At 33.1% G+C, this 22,692-nt stretch overlaps 1 protein-coding gene across 1 annotated transcript in view; it reads right to left on the bottom strand.

Annotated features, from left to right (window-relative positions):
- Positions 1-20,960, bottom strand: part of LOC145322642 (ceramide synthase 6-like) — a 51,285-nt gene extending 30,325 nt beyond the window's left edge. The window contains exons 1-2 of the mRNA XM_080164816.1: positions 20,870-20,960; positions 12,436-12,548 (exon numbers count right to left, since the gene is read on the bottom strand). Of these exons, the coding sequence (XP_080020942.1) occupies positions 12,436-12,548; positions 20,870-20,899 (143 nt within the window). The 5' untranslated portion in view covers positions 20,900-20,960. The remainder of the gene's footprint in view (positions 1-12,435; positions 12,549-20,869) is intronic.
- Between the last annotated feature and the right edge of the window lie 1,732 nt (positions 20,961-22,692).

Below are 22,692 nucleotides of genomic sequence, written 5' to 3'. Positions count from 1 at the left end.
TATTTTAAAATGTATTTTATAATGCTCAAAATAAGTAAATTGTTACAAAGAGCTTAAAAAATCATGAAGATGCAAAGAGTATGGTAAGTTTTATTTTATATCTTTATTTAATTTTTATCGTTTTTTATACTTAATTTTAGCTTATTTAACATATTTTATTAATCCTTTCATTATTTTTAGGTATAATAAGTTTATTTTATTTGATTATTTTATTAGGAAAATCGTTGTACATGTGTACAACAAAACCTGTTCTTAAATGTAAACAAAAAAAATTACTGGGTATATAAGCATAGGTCAGGGCAAATTTCTTTAGTGTATTTTGATATTTCAATCACTCAACATCTACTTTTTATTAATTTAGTTCTTTATATTTTATCATTTTATTTATTCTTATTTGTTGTTTATGGGAACATTCTATTATTTTATCAATATTTATTCATGACCCATTGCATTTCTTTGCTTTTATCTGTCATGTTATTTTATTGAATTTTAATCTATAACCGCAGTTCTGTGGAGTTTCCATAGATTATCAAGTTTTATTTAGTTTTATTCCCATATTCAATATTTTATGTCTAATCCATACATTATAGTTACAACAAGTTAACACTGGTGATAGTTCAGGTGGTGCCAATGATGAGCAAACAGTTGATAAGATGATCAATGAGATCAAGGAGTTACTACCTCATGGAGGATTTAAGCTTAAGGTTGTCTGTAGAAGTGGAGAAGACCCAAGTGAAAAGGCTTCATCAGATGGAGTTTCAACAACCTTTGGTGGATATCGTTGGCAAACAAAGGATGACCTGCTATTGCTTAACTCATCTGAAATAAACTTTAACCCTCGCAGAAGAGGAGTCAAAAGAGCCAATGATTTTCCTGTGAAGACTGATGAAGATGTTGAGAAACTTGTTGCCACAAAGAAGCTCACTAGACGTGTTCTTATTGGCAAAACGCTTGAGCTATTTGATATAGCTGGCATCCTGGAACCTTTAAAGGCACGACTTAAGATTGACTTACAACCTCTTAAGAATCTTGGGTTTGAAGAAGAGATTCCTGTTGCCTTGCGTGGAAGGTGGTTGGAGAATATGAAAATGCTGAATAATGCCAGGAATATCACAGTCAGGAGAACTATCATCCCTGAAAACTGTGTAAATCCTGATGAGATTGAAATTCTGACCTGTTCAGATGCTGCTGCAACTATGTGTGGTGCTGCTACATATGCTAGGTTAAAGCTAACAGATGGTAGTTACAGCTGTCAGTTATTAGCAGCAAAAAGCAAATCATGCAGTAGTACCATCCCAAGAAATGAACTCTTGGGATGTACTTTGGCAGCCCAGCTAGCATTCATAGTATCTAGGACATTAGGTTCTAGGGTCAAGAAATTAATATTTGCTTCGGACTCGACTATCAGTATTTGCTGGATAGCAAATACAAACAACAAACTGAAACAATTTGTTAACACTAGAGTAAAGATAATTCATAGGTTAGTTGGTAATGACAAGTTTTATCACATTAGAGGTGAACAGAATCCGGCAGATCTTCTTACAAGGGGAGATGTGGATTGTTGTGATGTAGATGTTGACTCCATTTGGCAGACTGGCCACAGTTGGATGCATCTTGATTTTGCTGAAATGCCACTAAAATCTTATTCTGATCTTTGCTCGTCACTAAGCAATGAAGAAAAAGATAGTATTGATAAGGAATCACATCCCACAATGCCAATAATAACCACAACAAGTGGACCTGAAACACCTATAGTTATGTCTCTCTTCAGCGACCCTCTTGATAAAGGACAAGAAAAAGCAGACTGTGAAGGTGAGTCTTGTAATTGTACACTTATATTCAATGATCAGATCAGTTGCAAAACTACAGACAGTCTAGGTATGGTGGATGATGTTCCTGAAGGTAAGCTTGCTAGAGAAGCTACTAATGATCCTGATGATGTCACAGCAGATTGTACTAGTACTGATAACAATGCTGATGGTAATGAAACTGGGTATAATACTGTCAGTACCATTGATGTTGCTATAACAGCAATGAAAGTTAACCCAAATCAATCTAAAGTCAATGAAACTGAATCTAATTATGTAGTAGATTTAGTCAAATTTGGTTTTGCAAAAGGATTCCTCATCCTTGCGACTGTGTTCAGGTTTATCCTTAGAACTAAACATAGAGCACATATATCCAAAGGTAATGTGTTTCAGGTAGATTGCAAAATGTGTAACATTGAAAGTTCATTCAGGACAAATGGCTTGTGCAAGATTCAACCATTACAGTTGAAGAACTCATCTTGCAATGATGAATCAAGAAACATAGCTGATGTCAGCTTTGTTGTCTGTTCACCACTTGATTTCTATGCAGCATGGCATTTCTTGTGCAAAGAAGGAACCAAAGAAGTCAAGGAATATTATAAAGGTAAGCCTGACAAACTAAATGAGTATACAGAAAAGGATGGAGTCTTGTTTGGAGCAGGGAGGCTCTCACATTCTGATATAAGACTTATTAACAATGTAGAGATACCAATCTTTAGTAATATTGATTTTTTCCAACCAGTGTTTTTGTATTCTAGTGCTGTAACATATGCACTATGTATGCATACACATTGGACATTATGTCCACATAGTGGTGTTGATAGAACAATCACCTTTGTGTCCAACATTATTCATGTTAGCAATCTTAGAAAGATTGTCAAGTTCATTCGTGAGACATGCCTCAGGTGTAGGTATCTCATGAGGAAGTTCTTGACTCCTATTACAGGTAATCAATCAATGTATTCACTGTTTAGAGCTCCTCCATTTTACTCCATGATGATGGATATAGCTGGTACGTTTCTTGCTCATGACAGCATTAAGAAACGTTCTACTAGAGATGTTTTTTTCCTGGTGCAGGTTTGTCTTGCATCAGGGGCTACGTCTATTGGAGTTTTGGAAGATTTAAGTGTGACATCAGTCATAATGGCTATGACTCGCACAGCTGACAGGTATGGTTGGCCCAAATTTGTCATTCTTGACAATCAATCCTCATTCAAGAAGTTAAAGGATGTATCCCTTACCTTTAAAGATTTACGTGGAAGGCTCTGGAAAGATCAACGCCTAATACTAGATTTCTCTACGCCTTTGGCTCATAATGAACATGGACGTGTTGAGTCTAAAATTAAGGCTCTAAAGGAATACATTACAAAGGCAGGTGATATTGGTCAAAAACATTCTTTTCTTGAATGGGAAACATTAGTACTGAATATTGCAGCAGTAATCAATGGTTTACCTATATGTCATAACCAGGATGATAGAGGTATTCACAATGATCTAGGTCTGCTGACACCTAATATGTTTTTGATAGGCAGGAATAATACCAGGAGTCCTGATGCTATTCTCAATATTGAATTTAACCCTCCAACTGCTTTGAAGAAACTTGCAGAGATGGATAATAAGTTGTTTGACTTATTAGGAGAATATGCACACAGGTTTATTCCTGGCAAGAGAATGGTAGCTGGAGACATACCAGAAGTAGAAGATGTGGTGATGTTTATCACAAAAGAGAATCAGAGATCAAGAAATATTAAACTTAAGTATGGTAGAGTTATAGCTACTATGGTTGATGGAAGGCAAAACAAGGTCAAGGTTGAATACCAGAATGCTGGTGAAGCTGTGAAAAGAATTGCTGAAAGAAGTGTCAAAGATCTTATCAAGATCAAAGGTGTTGAAGAAGTAGACTTCAATACTCGTGAGCACCATTTGGCAGCAGCAATTCAAAGAAAGTTTTGTAAATAATTCAATTTTACCAAGATTATATATGTTTTTTTAACATTTTATTGTTTATTTGTACAGATTTTTTAAAAACAGTAAATATATTCATGGATTCTGTTTAGAGTATTTTTTTTATTCTACTGTCTTGAAACTTACTTTGATAGGGTTTGATAGAATAGGTCTGATAATAGCATATTTGATAGAATACTTAAACACAAAAGATATTCCTAAGTTGGTGTGTTCTGACACCTGAGTAGTTCTGTACTCTATCCAAATACCGTCCTTGGTAAAGATATTCCTAATTGGCGTGTTCTGACACCTGAGTAGTTCTGTACTCTATCCAAATACCGTTCTTGGTACAAAGGGATCATTGTTCTTGATGTTTTGTGTTTGGTTGTTAAATCATATATGTTATTATTTTAGGTTGTAGCAGAGGGCTGTTCTGATGCCTCAAAAGTCTTTGGCAGTTCTGTGCCTGAAAGTAAGGATCAAGATTTTGGCAATGTGACTCCTCGATACTCATTCCAGAATACTCTTGTAGATAATGAGATTGCTAATGACTTTAATGACATTATTTCTGGCAATTCTGTACATGGCAAAACTAGCAGGACGGGAAGACACCTGGAGAAGGAAGAGTTGGTTGTGCTTCAACCAAAAAGATGGTTTTGTGGTGCAGTTGTTGAGGTATTTTTGCAAGAAATTGCCCACAATACTGATACGCACGTTATGTCCTCCTATTTTGTACAGAATCTGATGGATCGCGGAGTAGGTTTCGCCAAGAGATGTGTTAGGAAAAGCCTAGTCAGAATCATGGCTAGCAATAAGCTGTTAGTTCCTATCAATTTAAATAATAAACATTGGGCTTTGGCCGAAATTGATCGCACCCAACAAGCTATCCGTTATTATGATTCCCTCAGGTATGATCCTGGAACAAGACTTGAAGAGTTGAAGGAGTTCTTCATTGAGATTGATTATCTTAATAAAGCTGCAAGTATCAGTAAGCTGGACACCATTCCTCTTCAGTCCAATACTTTTGATTGTGGTGTTTTTGTCTGTGAATTTGGCCGTTGTTTAATTCAAGGGAAGGAGTTTAATTTTGTACAAGATGACATGCCATTTATAAGAAGGAATGTAAAAGAGGTGTTGCTTAGGACTGACAAGTTTAAGAATGCTCCCTTCAGAGTGTCAGCTGATACTAGGGATGATCTTGTTCAGGAAGCATTTGATTGTAACCAGTTGATTGTGTCAGATAGTGATTATGAATGTCCGGGATTTGATGTTGACAAGATAATGAATGTTCTGGGTGAAGCTGTATCTAAGTTCAATCTACAAGATGGAAATATGACTGAAGACATTTTGAAAAGGATTCCACCCAATGTAGAAAGTGTATCTACTGAATTTGGTAAGCTATCTGTTGATGCCACTAGTGATAAAGGTACTCTTTTTGATAAACATGAAGAAAATTCTATGAAATTCCCACCTGTTCTTCATGAGTTGAATGTTTTGAGACGACAGCAGATGCCATACCTTGATGTAAATAGTCAGGGGTTTACTTATACAGCTAATATCAATGGCAATTGGAAGTTAAGTTTACGATTGAATGAAGCATTAGCAATGATAGCAGATCAAAGACAAGTTGACATGGAAGGAGCGTGGGCTATCATTGAGCAGGAGATCAAAAAGGACCCTGGATTTGCGTTGTCCTGGCTCAGCAAAGTTCCCAAACCTGGTCAGAACAAAGGACCTATGAACTTCCAGATAGGATCCGCAAAAAATTTCAAGAGATTGGCCAATGTTATCCATCTTAACCATCCCTCAATCTACATTGAAAACGCTCATTTGGGAAAAGGAGGAAAGAAGGTGAAAAGATACAATCCCTACAGAAAGAATTAAGGTATTTTTTTGTTGTTTTACACTTTTTTCCCGGCCCAGTGTTGTAAAATCGCTTTAAACAGTGTAAAACAACTTATAATTGTTTAATTTTAGCTAAAAAAAGTCGTAGCTACTTTAAATTTAACTTTAAAACTTCAAATTTATCTCTAAAGTCCTTAATTTTAAAATTCGTCTGTGTCCTTTTATTCTTATATGCATGTGGTAATAATTCAAAGATGCAAAGAGTCTAAATTGGCTTGAAATATACAAAGAGTCCATTTTATATACAAAAAAAGCATATTTTTTACTCTAAAACTTAGTTTTAAAAGTTCGTTTTTTATTTAATTAATTTTAGGTTAATTTACACATTTTTTTATCCTATTCTTTTATTTTTTAGTTATAATTTAGAATATAGAGCACATGTTGTACATGTGGAGTTGCCAAACCAAACCTAAAAGGTAAACAAATCCTACTAGTATAAATATTGCCTCTGTTTGGTTAATTAGTCAGTTCTTGTGAGTATTTTTAACTAGTTAAAACGTTTTTTGGATTTTAAAGCTGGAACCTAATTTAGTACTATTTTATTTAACAAATTTCTGGCATTTCTTTGCTAGTAATTATTTATTTTATCCTAATTTCATTTTTATGAGTTTTTGGCAATTCTGTGCTGAATCTCATATAGTTAATTTTAAGTTTTAAGGTTCTGGGTTTAAAATACTTTAAATGTACTGTGACTATTTTAGAACTCAATTTGTGAGCAGTTGCCAGTGTTTCTGCTGTTTCCAGTCACTGCCAGTGGCACTATTTATTGCCAGCTGTTGCCAGCCGTTGCCAGCTGTTGCCAGCCGTTGCCAGCCGTTGCCAGCTGTTGCCAGCCGTTGCAGTCATGTATTCTGTTAATTCTTTTAACTGGATAGCTTCAGCACAAGTAAGTTTTTGGTAGTTTAGTTATATCTTATAGCTTTTTATTATTTATAGTTTTAGGCATTATTTTATAGTTTTAAACCACATTTAAGCTACTCTATTAGTTATTTTTGCTGTTTATGGTATTATTTGAATCAATTCTAATAGTTTTTGTAGCTTGCATTTAGTGTTTTAAGCTTAGTGTTTGTCTTCACTATAAACCAATAAGTTGAGCTAGTAACTATTTACTATTCATGTACAAGGAATAAAGCACTTCTTTGCTGATTGCTTGTACTTGTTATGCATAATCTAGCAGTTCTGTGCTTGCTATGCATTATTGAAACCTTGTTTGAACACATACAAATATAGTGTTTATTATTTCAGTTCAACAAGTTGAATTACTGTTAGATCCAGCATTTGTCTACTTTTTATTGATATACATATTATATGTTTTGATTTAAATATTATATGTTTGGATTTTGTTTTATATATGTCATTTTGTTTGTGATATTGGTTAATAAATGTTAATTTTGTTCAAAGATGTTTATTGATGGTTATTTTTTTCATAGCATATGATTAAGATATATCCAGTGTCTTTTTACCCATTTTTGCAACAAATATTTGATAAAATGATATAAAATTTGCGTTAAACTTGATATAAAACTTATAAAAAGAGTTAGTATGCTGGGAGGGGAGGGTACACTAGACTGTAATCTATAATACAAAGTAGCTTGATGTCTGTCCGTCTATCTGCCCGTCCGTCCCTTAAGATCTCGGTAACCACTGAACCGATCGGATTCTACTCTTCAGGGTATATACCTATTGGTCCTGTGGTGGTTTTAAGCTATTTTTCGGGGGGTGGGATACCCCCAACAACCCAAAAATGAAAATTCCCACCCCCCAAAAAAAATTTTTGGGGGGGAAACTACTTCACAAAAATGGCAGCACCAGAAATACTTAATTTTTTTTTTAATTATCTCCTGGGGCAAAGCCCCTAGAGGCTAAGGGTGAAGCCGCTAGTTCATAATATAACAATTCCTCTAATTTGTTGGCTTAGAAACTTTGGCTACTTTTGTTAAATCTTAATTGGTTGGTTCTAACTAGCAGTTTCCAAACTTTTATAAAATAAATTCAATCTACAGAAGTGGTAATTTTGTTAATCAACAATTATGTTGTACAGCAATTGTTCGTCCATTGTCTTATCTCTTGAAATCCTTGTCAATTCCATGTCAACAAGAAGCTTCTTTAATAGTAGTCGACATAACTAAAAAGATTGTGTCTTAACACATTGCCTCCAGATTAACAGGGTAGAGTATCTAAGAGGAAGAAGACATTGGGCTGTATATTAAACTAGTCCCCAAAGTTTTATAATAACGCTTCTTTATCGTAAGCTTAATAACTTTAAGGGCCTTTAAGAAATTTTAATTGGTTTATAAGTTGATTGTCCAAAAACCGTTTAAACCACTAATTATTATATACAGAAGGTGTAATTTTATGTATCATCATGTGGGATGTACAACAATTTATTGGCCAATGCCTTATCCCTTTGGATCTCTGTCAGAGTATATTAAGAATGTGAACAATGTGCCCGACCGCCCTGCGCATAATTAACTTGCTATCCTTGTTTTGAAAGCATGAAACAGCTATTCAATGTAAATTAGATAATAAGGGACAAGGAACAGTTTTATAATCCGGTACTTGCTTACATGTGGTAGACTGGAGCACCGAAACCCCCCCCCCCCCCGCTTAGTTTTGACAAAAATCAAAAATAAGGGGGGGGTAGTTTTTTAATGTCTGGAAAACAGCAAGGAGGAAAAGTGCTCAGCAAGGCAAAGACTTAACCCCCCCCCTTAATTTTGAAGAAAATCAAAAATAAGGGGGGGGTAGTTTTTCACTGTACAACACGCCAGAAAGTTGAGTGAGGTAAATCAAGAAAATCCAGTATAACAGAGGGGAAACCTTATTACAGGGATATTCATGTTTTGGGGCATAATTTCCTTATTTATTGACTTTGGCCAGTAAAAGGTTTTAATTTTGCGCAAAATTAAAACCTTTTACTGGCCAAAGTCAATAAATAAGGAAATTATGCCCCAAAACATGAATATCCCTGTAATAAGGTTTCCCCTCTGGTATACTGGATTTACTTGATTTACCTCACTCAACTTTCTGGCGTGTTGTACAGTGAAAAAACTACCCCCCCCCCCTTATTTTTGATTTTCTTCAAAATTAAGGGGGGGTTAAAAACTACCCCCCCCCCCCCCTTATTTTTGATTTTTGTCAAAACTAAGCGGGGGGTTAAAAAACTACCCCCCCCTTATTTTTGATTTTTGTCAAAACTAAGCGGGGGGGGGGGGGTTTTCGGTGCTCCGGTCTTCACATGTAAGCAAGCACCTATAATCCCTCCCCCACGAACAATGTAATTGCGGATTTGTTTGCCCCGAGGGCTCAGGCTAACAAAACTGGTTTTAATTTTTATGATTTTTATTTCATTTTTGTGGAAAATTGTCTGTAATACGATGAAATACATCATTTCTCAGTAAGGCTCAGAACCGGTTCTAATCCAGCGGATATCAATCGATTGGAAATAGATTTCTCTAAGATATATTGATCAAAATTAAATAATCATTTTTATTAAATGTATTTCGTATTAATATGACAACATCTGCCAAAAATTGTAAATGTTTACAAATAACCAATTCCTAATCACCTTTAGTCATAGTAATATTATTGTTATATTACTACTCTTTTTTTTAACTTTTGCACATATTGTTCTTATTTTTAAGAATTTTTTACCCCACTCCTGAAAACAGCAATTCGATGTAAATGAGATAGTTATACAATAAGCCAGGAATACAGGGATAGGACAACAGTTTTTATACCAATCATCCCAGGAATCTTAAGGGATAAGACAATGTGGTACACAACGTTAGCCCTTCTGTAGATTAAAATTAATGGTTGAAACACTTGGACACTCTACTTGTATCAATGAATCAACCAATTAAAATTTAATAAAAAAGTCCCCAAAGTTATTAAGACAACGACAAACGTAATACTAAAACTTTGGGGACTAGAGTAATAAACAGTATAATGTCCCCTCACTATTATTTATTATTTAAAACACCACTGTCCTTCGCCTTCCTGAAAATTAACAAAATTTTAAGATGACAGGCAAATTTAGAGTCCGACTTTGTACAGTGCATATACTGTACATATGGGTTTTTCTCAAGTTTTAAGATATTGTTTTAAAAGTTTAATAATCAAAATATTTTCCTTTTGAAACTTTTTAAAATTAAACGTACATTCTCAGGATACTTGATATCTGTCACCTTATTCAAAAATAAGTATTTGTTTACAATGACTTTGTTTTTTCTTTAAATTCAAACTATTCTAATGTCTAACAGACAGGATATAACAAATATATTTTTATTATGTGAGTTTAAAAAAAGAAATGTCATAAAAACTCCTTTGTTCCACATTATTCATTAAGGTTTTTTTAATCAAAAGAGATTGAATTTTCAAATTGATAATATTTAGGATATATACTTATTAATTTTATACCCTAACAGACATCTACAAGGAATCATGAATTATAAACTTAAATTGTAGAGAACCTCCGCTTTAAAAAAGTACAAAGTCTAAATCATAAATTTTTCCAAATAAATTGGCGGAAATTGATTGCTATCAATATTTTCAATTCACTGTAAATGATACTTATACAAATGAATTTATTATAACTTGGATCTTACACCAGATATTCTCTACTAAAGTGAAACACGTAGTGGGCTAAAATAACGAATCCCCCCTTATTCACCCCTCCTACTGAATTAACGAATTGACCGATAAATGACAGAGGAAATATCAACCATAATGGACGACATTTTTACGCTGTCATAAAATCCACGTATATTCTACATCCATTCGCATACGTTATCATTTTAGGCTTATAAAAAGCAACGCTTTTCTTCGTTTAGAGTGGTCGGTCCGTCCGTTAATTAGAATAGTCCTATTTTTCTCCTTTGTTTATCTAAAGTAGCATGCATCCATAATAATTATTAACTTTCAAATAAAAAAAATCTCTTTTACAACTTTTTTCTTTATTAAACGTAAAAATGCTTCCCTTGCAGATTTTTCAAGGATATGATAATGAAGAATAAAAAATTCTTATGTAACAAGGATGACAACATCCATAAAAGCGAATCACTGAAACGGTAGGACAAACGGACATTAACCCTTGTATAGTGTCAGAACTGAAAAATCATAATATAAATGTATAAGGGTCAAAGCAAAATTGTAAGTAAATTTGTTGAAAAAAACTGCTTGATTCGGGATAATGTTTATGGACATACTTACATTTTTAGGACTTGATTATAGAGTTGCTTCGCTTATTACACTATACTTTGTTGTTTCAGGAATCAATATACCAAAAATTAGATCAATCAGATGATTAGTTCACATAAAAATTTGTTGCTAAAAAAGTAAAAAAATCAACAAGTTTAAAATGGACGTACGGACATTTTGGTAATGCTTATAGAGTTGCTACGCTTTCTAAATCGTACCTAACTACTAAAGGAATCACCATGCAAAATTTTAAATCAATAGGACAATTCTAACATGCCTAAATTAATGAAAAAAGCTATCCGTTACGGACGGACCGACCCTAATTATAGAAAAGCTTCGCTTTCAAAAATGTTGCCTTTAAAAGCTGTTATATATTGAGGGGGGAAAGAACCAAAATTAATTTAACTTTCATTGACCCTATCCTCCCTGAAATTTTCCATTATTGAATTTCTCTTTAACACTTACATATATGTATGAATATACACATTTTCACAAATTTTAGTTTTAGAAATTAAAGTCTTGAAATATTTTAGATTTTTAAATTAATGATTAATTACAGCAGTATAAATGATTTTTTAAAGGGATTAATTGAAATCTTAAACCTATATGAAGAGAAATATAACTATTTATTTGTGATATTAGTAGCATATTTAAGTATAATTTTATTTTGGTGATTTGTTGTGTCTCTCTGTATTTTGTAATTACAAAGGAGGTAATATTTTTTAGGCACATTCCCACAAATGGCCGATTAAGCATTGATACCCCCCCCCCCCTCTATTTTCAAAAGAAATTGACAATAAGAGTGGGGGTTAGTTTTATCAATGCCTAACCCATGAAGGGGTCCCTAACCCTGTGTACTCAAAATAACCTAACATAATCTGATCTAAAATAATAAACAAACAAAAAATACCCTACCCCCTTTTTAGATTTATTTTAAAATAAAGCAGGGAGGGGTCATCAAGTGCTCAAAAAGGTACTTTGTGTGATAATGACTATTTTTATTTGCGTGATTATCATATTGATTTCATGTTACATGCTGTGTACATATTTTCTATGCATAATTTTACAGGCGTAACTTCTATGTAACTATATATAATAGCAGCTTCGCCCCTGGCCTTTAGGGGCTAAGCTCAGAAAAACTGAGGGATAACTAAATGAAGCTTGCCTGAAAAAAAACAATCGGAATAGATAACAGACAAAACCTTACATTGTAAATAGAATATTAAATTGAAGATTGAAGAATTATGTTAGATATTTGAAAATAAATGTTTATTTAGTACATAAAAAAATTATAAATAGTTCATAAATTTTGTAATTTTAGACCCTGATGAGGAAAGATGCCTTCTTTCGAAAATTTGGAAACAAATATTGAAATGAAGTAGCTTGAGTTTTTTACAGTGGTTAGTAGTATTTGAAACAAGTATTTTTCTCATATTATGTCTAAATTGAAGATATTATAATACATTAGATATATATCAAACATAGGATATTGAATTGAACATATATTACATTGGATATATTGAACATCGGATATCAAATCTAAGACATTGCATTGTTTTGATTTTGAGATGACATTTACCTGAAATTAGCAAAATCCGTGGGTTCTAGAACATTATTCTTGACGACAATAGTTTCTCTGAAACTGTCCCAGGTCACGTTAGGTGGCAACCAGATCTCAGGCGACCAGAACCACTAAATAAAAAGAAAACTGATACATTTTTAAACTAAAAAAGAAGATAATTGTCCTTTCGTGTAAAGACATACCAAGGAGACTTCAGACATCCCAATGTGTTATGGAAACACACACACACACTCACACAAAAGGAAAAACTTTATTTGAAGTCCCATTTAAACCAAATGACAAGAAAGCAATATTTTTTTTCAATTAGTGGAAGAAGTGAGTACTATATGCATTTATTAAAAGGCATAAAAAGTAATTAATGACTATAACAATAGATTTAAAATTAATTCATGTAGATAGATGAATTATTGAAACAATTTTAACTATAAAAAAAACTCCTATTTTTCAATTTTCTTTATTTTTAAGTATTTTTTTTAAATATGTAGGTTAAATCAGGGACGTCCAAATTTTTTTTTTAAATTTGATTTCCTCGCCTGTAAGATATAATTTTTAACCATCTACCCCCCCAATAAAAAAACTTAAATGCTTTTGGGTTAAATTAATATAATATTTGTTATTTAGACTAAAGAAGGTGTTATGTGTTCACCAAAGAAAAGACTTTTGTCACTTTTGATCTTACATATACTTTTTTATGGTTATTTTTTATTAATTAAAAGCTATAAGAACCCCGAAGGGTAAAAGATCTAAGCAGGGGGTTAGAAATATGATTTTTTTTTTAAAGGTTGGGTAAGTTCTAGCGTCCCAAAGTAATTTAGTGAAAGCACCAATAAATTAAGCATGTCATTCAACTTACATACAGCATTTGAAATACAGATCAATGTACAATCAAACCGACATTTAAACTTATAGAGAAGTTTTGTTGCTAATATAATTCTGTACAGTCTACGACGCAAAAATCAAAATAGATGTAGTATACATTATGTTTTCATACATCATATTTGAGCTTTTTTAGTGTCATTTAATACAGTTTGGCATTTGAATAGGATACTTTTTACTAAAGCAAATTTTCTGGGAATTTTAGGAATTGGGATTATTATGTCATAAATTTTAAGTAAATAAAGAATTCACTTGCATAGGTATTTAAAAAGACGAATGGCATGAAAGTTATATCAATAAGCTGAATGACTGAAACTCTTGGGAATGTTTTAATAATTAAGCCATTACATAAGCATGAACTGTATGAATTTGTTGAACAATAAATGATGCATATTGATGAAATATAAGTTTTTTAAATATTCTATGTCTGTTTAAAATATGACAATAGAAACCACTGGACCTAGAAGGAACCTTTTATTAGTTGGAGGTTAGTTTTAACCTATTTTTTTTGTGTGAGTGGGAATGGCATTAAAACTTCAACGATAAATGTCATGGAGTCCAAGCTTTTTTATTTGGGGGGGGGGGGTAAAATTTTGAAAATAATAATTTTTTTTGGGGGGGGGGGATAATCTTTATTTCAAAGAGGCAATTTTTTTATTCTGGGGGGGGGGGTAAAAATTGAAAATCCAAAATTTCATTACCCCCCCCCCCATTTGGGGGGGGGGTAATCACCCCTTTACCCCCCCCCCCCCTTGGACGTCTATGGAGTGTAGGTTGACCATTAAATCGAAAAATGTAAACTAACATTTCACACGAGTAAGAATTTAAATGAAAACAGGAAATTGTTAGCTTCAATAAACAATAGTCAACTTATACACCCCACTGCGATAGGAAGTGTTGGGTTGTAAATAACACATTTTCATCATATCATCATGCTTTAAATAGTTTTTGTCTGCGTATATTATCACATACTCAAGCTATTAAATAGCGCAGCTAATACATGATTCTGTTTTGTCGGTAATATGTTTTTTTTATGACAGAGAACCAATAGTCGTAGATTGTACACAAGTTCAAAAAGTGCAACTTCCAATACTTATTAAAACACTTCTTTAAAAAGTTAAATCCAACTTTTGTTTTAAAAATCTTATACATTTTTGGCCCAGATTTAGCATCTTTTTTGTACATACATATATGTAAAGTAAATTATTATAATCAATGCCAAACTACGTGAGATTTCAGACATATATAATCTTTCAATTTATGAAAAACAATAATTGGAAAATATAGTCATAAAAATAGTTTGGAGTGAGACTACTCTTGTTTACTCTTGGCTAGTTCTTGTTAACAGCTATGATTGTCTTTTCATAATGTCTCAAATTTATCAAAGGGTAGGGAAGAGCAGAAAATAGCTTAAAACCATCTGGAAACTTATTTTTATAAATAATAAAAAGCCTAAAACCACCCCTGGACACGTGTGAAGCTAAAATGTAGATCTCAATCGGTTTAGAATATATCGATATCTTCAGCTACAGACAAAAAAAACCTTACTACTTTACATAATATGGTATATTATCTTAATAAGAATTAAACGTGGAGGAGAGAAGATTTTTTCATTAAGGTCCAGTGGCATTCTACATAATATAATCATCAAGAAGGGAGTGGACTGTAAATTCCAATAGAACATAGGCCTAGCTATTTTAACAAAAAAAAATTACGAAACCTTTGAAAGTAAGGTGGGGGTATATCTTGTTTTTTTTTCTTCATGTAACTGAAGAGGGTGGGTAAGAAGGGGGAAGAAAAGGGGAAGGGGGTTGTGGGGAAATTTTCCTTTAGAATTGTCAGAATCACATTCCCTTTTCCCTGAATAGAACCCAAAGTTTTGTAACTTTTATTTGCTGGCTTTAAAAAGTTTAGTTTATTCTTAATTTTGATTGCTTGGTTCAAACTAGCAGTAATCAAAATTTTCAACCAATAGTTATCTACCGAAGGGATAATATTGTTTATCATCAAAACAAGGATGACAACATCCATAAAAGCAAAGCACTAAAACGGTAGGACAAACGGACTGTGTCAGAACTGAATAATCAGAATATAAAAGTATAAGAGTCGAAGATAAATTGTAAGTAAATTTGTTCAAAAACTGCTTGATACAGGATAATATAGTACTTTGTTGTGCCAGGAATCTAAATACCAAAAATCAGTTTAAACGGATAATAATATCACATAAAAATTAGTTGTTAAAAAAGTAGAAAAATCAAATGGACGTAAGGACATTTTGGTAAAGATTATAGAGTTGCTACGCTTTCTAAATTGTACTTAACTACTACAGGAATCACCATGCAAAGTTTGAAATCGATAGGACAATTCTAACATTCCTAAATTAACGAAAAAAGCAATCTGTTTCGGACGGACGTAAGGACAGACGTACGGATGGACCGACCCTAATTATAGAAAAGCTTCGCTTTTAAAAATTGAACTCCAATATCCTATACCTTAAGATCCAAATATAATACTTATAATTTTTTTCTTGTCCTAATTATTATAACAACATTCGACATAAAAAAGGTAAAAAACACTTGTAGTTTTTAATCGATACTTGTATTTACACTAATTTTTATTGGGAAAGGAAAAATTTTCTGGGAGAACAAAAAGTTACAAAAACAGCTGGCTTAAAATAGTGGAAAGTCAGTACCTAACTTAGGCTGCGACCGTGGCTGCAATAACATTCTTAGACGTTTTCAGTCGCAGATGTCCGGATAATATAATTAATCGGCAAAAAAACGTTTTTAAATCCGAAGCCGCAAGGCACAATCGGCAGCTAAAGCCGCGCACGTTTTTCTAAAATTTAAGCCACCATCTTAAGTCAACAAAATCAAAATTGGCTGTTTTTTTTATGTTTCCTTTCATTTCATATTTGGTATCTTTTTTGTTACAATATAAAAACCGATTATCATTGTCAGGGAGGGAGGGGACATTTGGCTGTTTATTACACTAGTCCAAAAAGTTATACAATAACGTTAGCTTGTTCGTTGGCTTAACAACTTTGTCGACTTTTAATGAATCTCATTTGTTAGTTCATGAAGTTGAGTGCCCAAATGTTTTAACCACTGATTGCAATCTACAGAAGGGGTAAGTTTGTGCATCATCATTGGGGATGTACATCAATTTACCGGCCATTGTCTTATCCCTATAGATCCCTGGATTGTTGTAAATAGGTTTTAAGTGCTTTTCCTTTCCACCTTTAAAAAATTAAGTAGCCGGACAAAGTGTCTCAAAAATCAGCCATGTGACGTCATAAAAATGAGGAAGATGAGAGTTGAAGTGGGAAAGAAAACCCCTAAAAAAAGAGGTGGATAATCCCCCATTTTTATGACGTCACAATGCTGATTTTTTGAGAAACTTTGTCCAGCTACACAAATTAATAAAAGCAAGCAAATTAAATAGTTTTTTTTTCCAATTTTCCAATTATTATGTTACATTAATATATATGTACTATTTATGAATTGATCATTATTTATTTAATCATTTGTTCAATTATAATATAAGAAAAGTAGGTGCATACATAGCTAGTGGGTTGAATTTATAATTTTCCTTTATATGTAAACGTTCTTAGATACATAGAACATTTGAATAATTTAAAAGTTAAAGTAATCACCTTCCAACACCCACCCATTTTAGTTTCATAATTAAGTAGTAAAGGACCATTACAAAGCTTCTATACAAAAAGTATATCCTTCAGTTTGAGAGATCATCAATGATAAATAGATAAACACACATCAAAGTATTTTAAAAATTTCAAATTGGAATAAACTATGAAGAGTAGGAACAAAAAGTGACAGGAGTTGTGTGTGTGTGTGTGTGTGTCAAGTCACGTAATTTCACTGCATTACCTGTCAACCGACCATTGGTCTAGGAGAAATAATTTGCTATGAAAAGTAAGAAGTAGGCAGTAAATTATACCAATGGATATAAAATGCATGGAAATTGTGAGAGATTCTCGAATACAATGTTAAAATGTTTATTTCAGCTGGCTAATATACCGATTCCCCCAATCCGACCTCTCTTACTGGATGAACAGACTGACCAATAAATGAGGAGCATTGTAGTTTCTAAACTAAAGAAAAATTTCCCCTGAAAATGAAATAATATCCATGAATTCTATATCCATATTATGCTGGTCCCCTAAGTTAAATGAATACGTTCTTTTCTTTCTTAACCACTAGCAGTATTCAAACTATCCTCCCGATAATTTCAACCAACAATATATGTAATTTTGTTTATTATAATTGGGATTAACATCAACTTATCGTCCATTGTTCTATCCCTAAAGATCCCTGAAGAAACCTTACACAAATATTACATAAAGGAGATTTGAATCTTTGAAAACAAAGGTTTACGCAATGTCTATTATTCCAAAAAGAAAAAGTGTTCTCATAACAAAGACGATTTTGTCCAAAATGGTAAACAATAAAAATAGGATAAGAAGGCAGCTAGAGGGTCCCCAAAGTTTTTATAATAGTTTCTTATCTGTTGGCTTAACATCTTTGGAGACTTTTCTTAAATTTTAATTAACTAGTTGATTAAGTTGAGTGTACAAACGTTTCAACTATTAATTGCAATTTACAGAAGGGGTAATATTGTGTTTGATGATTGGGGATGTACTTTATCAGCCTTTGTCTTATCCCTTTTGTTCCCTAATCATAAGAAATAACAGAGAACGAAGAAGGAAAAGGGAAAGAAGGATATAAAAGGTTATATAAAAGCATTACAGACAAGCAAAATTACAAAAGTACAGACAGACAGACAAATCTTTCAAATTATTTACAATTTACAGGTGTATATCAAATTAAGATAAATAATTCTTTTTTAAAAGCGAAGCTTTTCTATAATTAGGGTCGGTCCGTCCGGCCGTCCGTACGTCAGTCCGTCCGTCCGTACGTCCGTCCGTCCGAGATAGATAGCTTTTATTCGTTAATTTAGGCATGTTAGAATTGTCCTATCGATTTCAAACTTTGCACGATGATTCCTGTAGTAGTTGGGTACGATTTAGAAAGCGTAGCAACTCTATAATCATTACCAGAATGTCCGTACGTCCATTTTAAACATGTTGATTTTTCTACTTTTTTAACAACAAATTTTTAAGTGTTTTAATTATCCGTTTGATCTGATTTTTGGTATATTGATTCCTGGGACAACAAAGAACAATATTATAAGCGAAGCAACTCTATAATCAAGTCTAAAAATGTAAGTATGTCCATAAACATTATCCTGTTTTTAAGCAGTTTTTCAACAAATTTACCTACAATTTTGATTCGACATTTATAGATTTATGTTCCGATTTTTCAGTTCAGATACTATACAAGTGTTAATGTCCGTTTGTCCTACCGTTTCAGTGCTTCGCTTTTATGGATGTTGTCATCCTTGTTTTTCAAGTATTTATTCAAATTCTATCTTGGAATTATTTTATCTTATTGTTTAGATATAACAATTATGTTATCTTTAGAACTGAAGATAGATAATTCATTCATTTTAAACTTTTCATATCCTCTTTCTCATTCTTATAGATTGTATTGTATGTATAGTATTGAAGACTCTAAACTCCATTATATTAGGAGATTGTGGGCGTGCGATAGTGGGGTGTCATTACCCAGTGGCGTGCGAAGCACTTTGTCTAGGGGGGGGCATTTTGAAGATTTAGTAAAATTTTGCCCCCCCCTAAATCAAAGTGCCCCGGGGGGGCACTTTGCTTTAGGGGGGGGCATTTTGATTATATATACTAATTTTAAATAAGGGCGTTAAAGGGGTGGGATTATTTGATTATGGGCCTCTTCTTCCCCATCCCTTCCCCAATCCTTATTTCCCATTTATATCCCCCACCTCTTCCCCCCCCATCTTCTCCCCCCCCATCTCTTCCCCCCCCCTTTCTTCTCCCCCATCCCTTCTCCCCACCCTGCAATGTCCGGGAAGGGAGCTAGAAAGCATCTTCGAAAAAATAGTACAGAAGATAAATTAACCTTCCCCCCCCCCCCCCCTCCACCACAAAACATTTTTAATGGGTGGAAGGGGATGTTATAAAATCTCAGCAGGAAGGATGAATAACCCCATTAAAAAAAATTGGGGGGGGAGATAAAAACACTCAGGGGTTTTTGGGCTATTTATTACACTAGTCCCCAATATTTCATAGCAGAAACCATTTGGAAGGGCGCGAAGCGTAAATTTTTTTCTTCAAATATGCAGGGAGGCAGGGGTTTTTGGGCTATTTATTACACTAGTCCCCAATATTTCATAGCAGAAACCATTTGGAAGGGCGCGAAGCGCAAATTTTTTTCTTCAAATATGCAGGGAGGGAGGGGTTTTTGGGCTATTTATTACACTATTCCCCAATATTTCATAGCAGAAACCATTAGGAAGGGCGCGAAGCGCAAATTTTTTTCTTCAAATATGCAGGGAGGGAGGGGTTTTTGGGCTATTTATTACACTAGTCCCCAATATTTCATAGCAGAAACCATTTGGAAGGGCGCGAAGCACAAATTTTTTTCTTCAAATATGCAGGGAGGGAGGGGTTTTTGGGCTATTTATTACATTAGTCCCCAATATTTCATATAAAATTTTCTTATTCGTTGGCTCAACAACTTTGGGGACTTTAATGGAATTTTGATTGGTTGGTTAGTTAAGTCGAGTTTCCATACATTTCATCCACTAATTGTAATCTATGTAAGGGGTAATTTTGTGTATCATCATTGGGGATGTACAAAATTTCTTTGGTAAAAAGTTTATATCATACAAAATAAAATACTTCCTATAACCTGTTTTGTTATGTTCAGTGAAAAAAGATTATAACCTAATTTCTACACTAATTTAAAAATTTGGTAAGGTTAAATGAATAGTAACTGTCTGTTTGGCGCGAAGCGCCAAAAATTTTTTTTTGGAGTATTTTTTTTTTTTTTGGAAACTGGGATAGTTTTGCTTTTTGTAGGGTAGGGGGCAAAAAGGTGCATTTTTGTTGACCAGGGGGGGGCAAAATGGGGCATTTTTCAACATTTAGGGGGGGGCAGGGGGGGCGGTTGCTAGGGGGGGGGCAGGGGGGGGCGTTTTGATCGCTAGGGGGGGGGCGATTGCCCCAAATGCCCCCTTCGGTTCGCACGCCACTGTCATTACCTCACCCCCAATGGGCATTCCTTAACATAGGAAATTTAAAAAAAAGTACAACTCCTTTTATTCTACAACCTCTAAGCCAGCTTATACCATAACGAAATTAATTCGGAAAAAATCACGAAACGTTAACGTGTTTTTCAGCTGTCGCTGGGTGACAACAAATAGTAAAATTGACGACCTCTCCATATTCCTCCCAAATATTATTTTAGGTTTATTTCACTTGTTAGTTATACTGTACACCTGTCTCAAAGCTTACAAACCCCTTGAAACGCAACCGCTAAAAGCTTTGAAATCCTTTAATTCTTAAAAAACTATCAGTGACCGTCATGCATTTGTATGGACGAACGTAATTTCTTAATTATAGTGCAGCCAGCTACGATACTAAAAATGTTAATTATACCTGTGAAACTTCATTAATAACTTTTGCCATTTTGTCCTGACTATGAACACAACAAATATTCAACAGTACGACATCAGCTATTTCATTTTTTTTATCTGAAAGATAATAAATAGTCATTTTATCTTTATTAAATTATGCAACTTTATGAAAATTTAACTTAAAATTAGTTAGAAATAATAAGCACTTAATATAAATCTTTTATAAAAAAAACTTTGGGGATTAATGTAAAGTAATGTATTATGTCCCCATTCTAATTAGAAGTGTTATAAGTTGGGTTCAATATTAAAATAAAGGGTTATCTAATTTTATGTATTTACAGCTGCTAACAAACTTTGACATTTACAAGTTTCAATCTTTATATAACAATGTTATTTATAGACATATCCTGTTAAACTGGTAAGCATAGTATTGACTTAATAGATACTGCGTTGGCTACTATATAAGTGCGATAGTGACTGCATCACAATTAACAATAGTTGGCATTATTGTCAATAAAATAAGCAAAGCAGCGTTAATAAAAACCTATATCTACAACGCTACTACAATGTAGGCCTCATCAGGGACATCAGACTGGAAATTAAAATTATGCTGGTCCCCAAAGTTTTAAAACTGTTCTCTTAATTGTTGACTTCTAACTTTGGAGACTTTTATTAAATCTTGATTAGTTTAACAAACTAAATGAGTGTCTAAATTTTTCCACTGGTAAATTTATTTATCATAATGTCGGGCATTATATTAATTTATGGTCTAAACAATCTTATCCCTTCAGATCCCTGGTATAGAATGATCTTTCACTTGAATAATTAAATATTTATAAATGTCTTGAATACAAACTGTACTTGTTATTTAAATATGGACTAGATTAGAACTTTACAATATGATTTTTCATTTTTAAACAGAAGTGTAGCTTTTCTAAAATATGGTCGATCCGTACGTCCGTAACAAGCAGCTCTTAAATATATGTATGTGAATTCTTTCTATCGATTTTAAACTTTGTACTTATATTGATTCCTGTAACTTTTAGGTACAATTTAGAAAGTGTAGAAACTCTATACTTAATCAAATTCAGAAAGTTTTTTTTAGATGTTTCACTAGGTATTTTTTCCAAGTAGTCACTTTTTAACGTAAAATTATAATTAATCATATCTTAAAAGATAAGAAACACAAATTTAACAATCATTTATAAGAATTATAACTTAATTTACTAGGATATTGTAATATTATACTTGGATAAAGATAATAGTTATTTCTTGCATCGTATTATAAACGGCTTTCCTTCGGCACCTCGGGGCTAAAAAAAACTCGTTTTAATGTTATAATAGTACATTTTTATATTCGTAGAAAGCTGGATATAATACGATGCTAGACATAGTTTTTTCGTATGGATGAGAACCGGTTCCTATCCACCGGATTCGAATGAATACGTGAAAATATGTTATTACATCGTATCATGCTCGTACTAGCTTTTAGTTAGAATAAACTTGAACTTTTCATATACATGTTTAACTTAAATAGAACCTACAAAAGTTTAAAACAATAGAGGTGCTGCCATTTCTACAACTAGCAAAAATATTAATTATTGTGTTTATGACAATGAGCGGTTGTGTTTTTATCAATATTAGAATATTATAAACCAAACAATGACAATAATATCCAAAAGTAAAGCAGTAATATCAGGTTTAAGTATAATACATAAGGAGTTATTTTCTTCTATTTACTGAAGTATGTTAGTTAAAAGAAAAGTTCAGGGATAAGACACTGGATGAGAAATTGATGCAAAACTCAATTATCTATAATACAAAGTAGCTTGATGTCTGTCCGTT

The sequence above is a fragment of the Acartia tonsa genome, chromosome 6, assembly GCF_053477335.1.
Source record: "Acartia tonsa isolate MP-2025a chromosome 6, ASM5347733v1, whole genome shotgun sequence".
NCBI lineage: Eukaryota > Metazoa > Arthropoda > Copepoda > Calanoida > Acartiidae > Acartia > Acartia tonsa.
The sequence above is the reverse complement of the archived record's forward strand: the minus strand, read 5'-3'. Positions and strand labels throughout refer to the sequence as shown.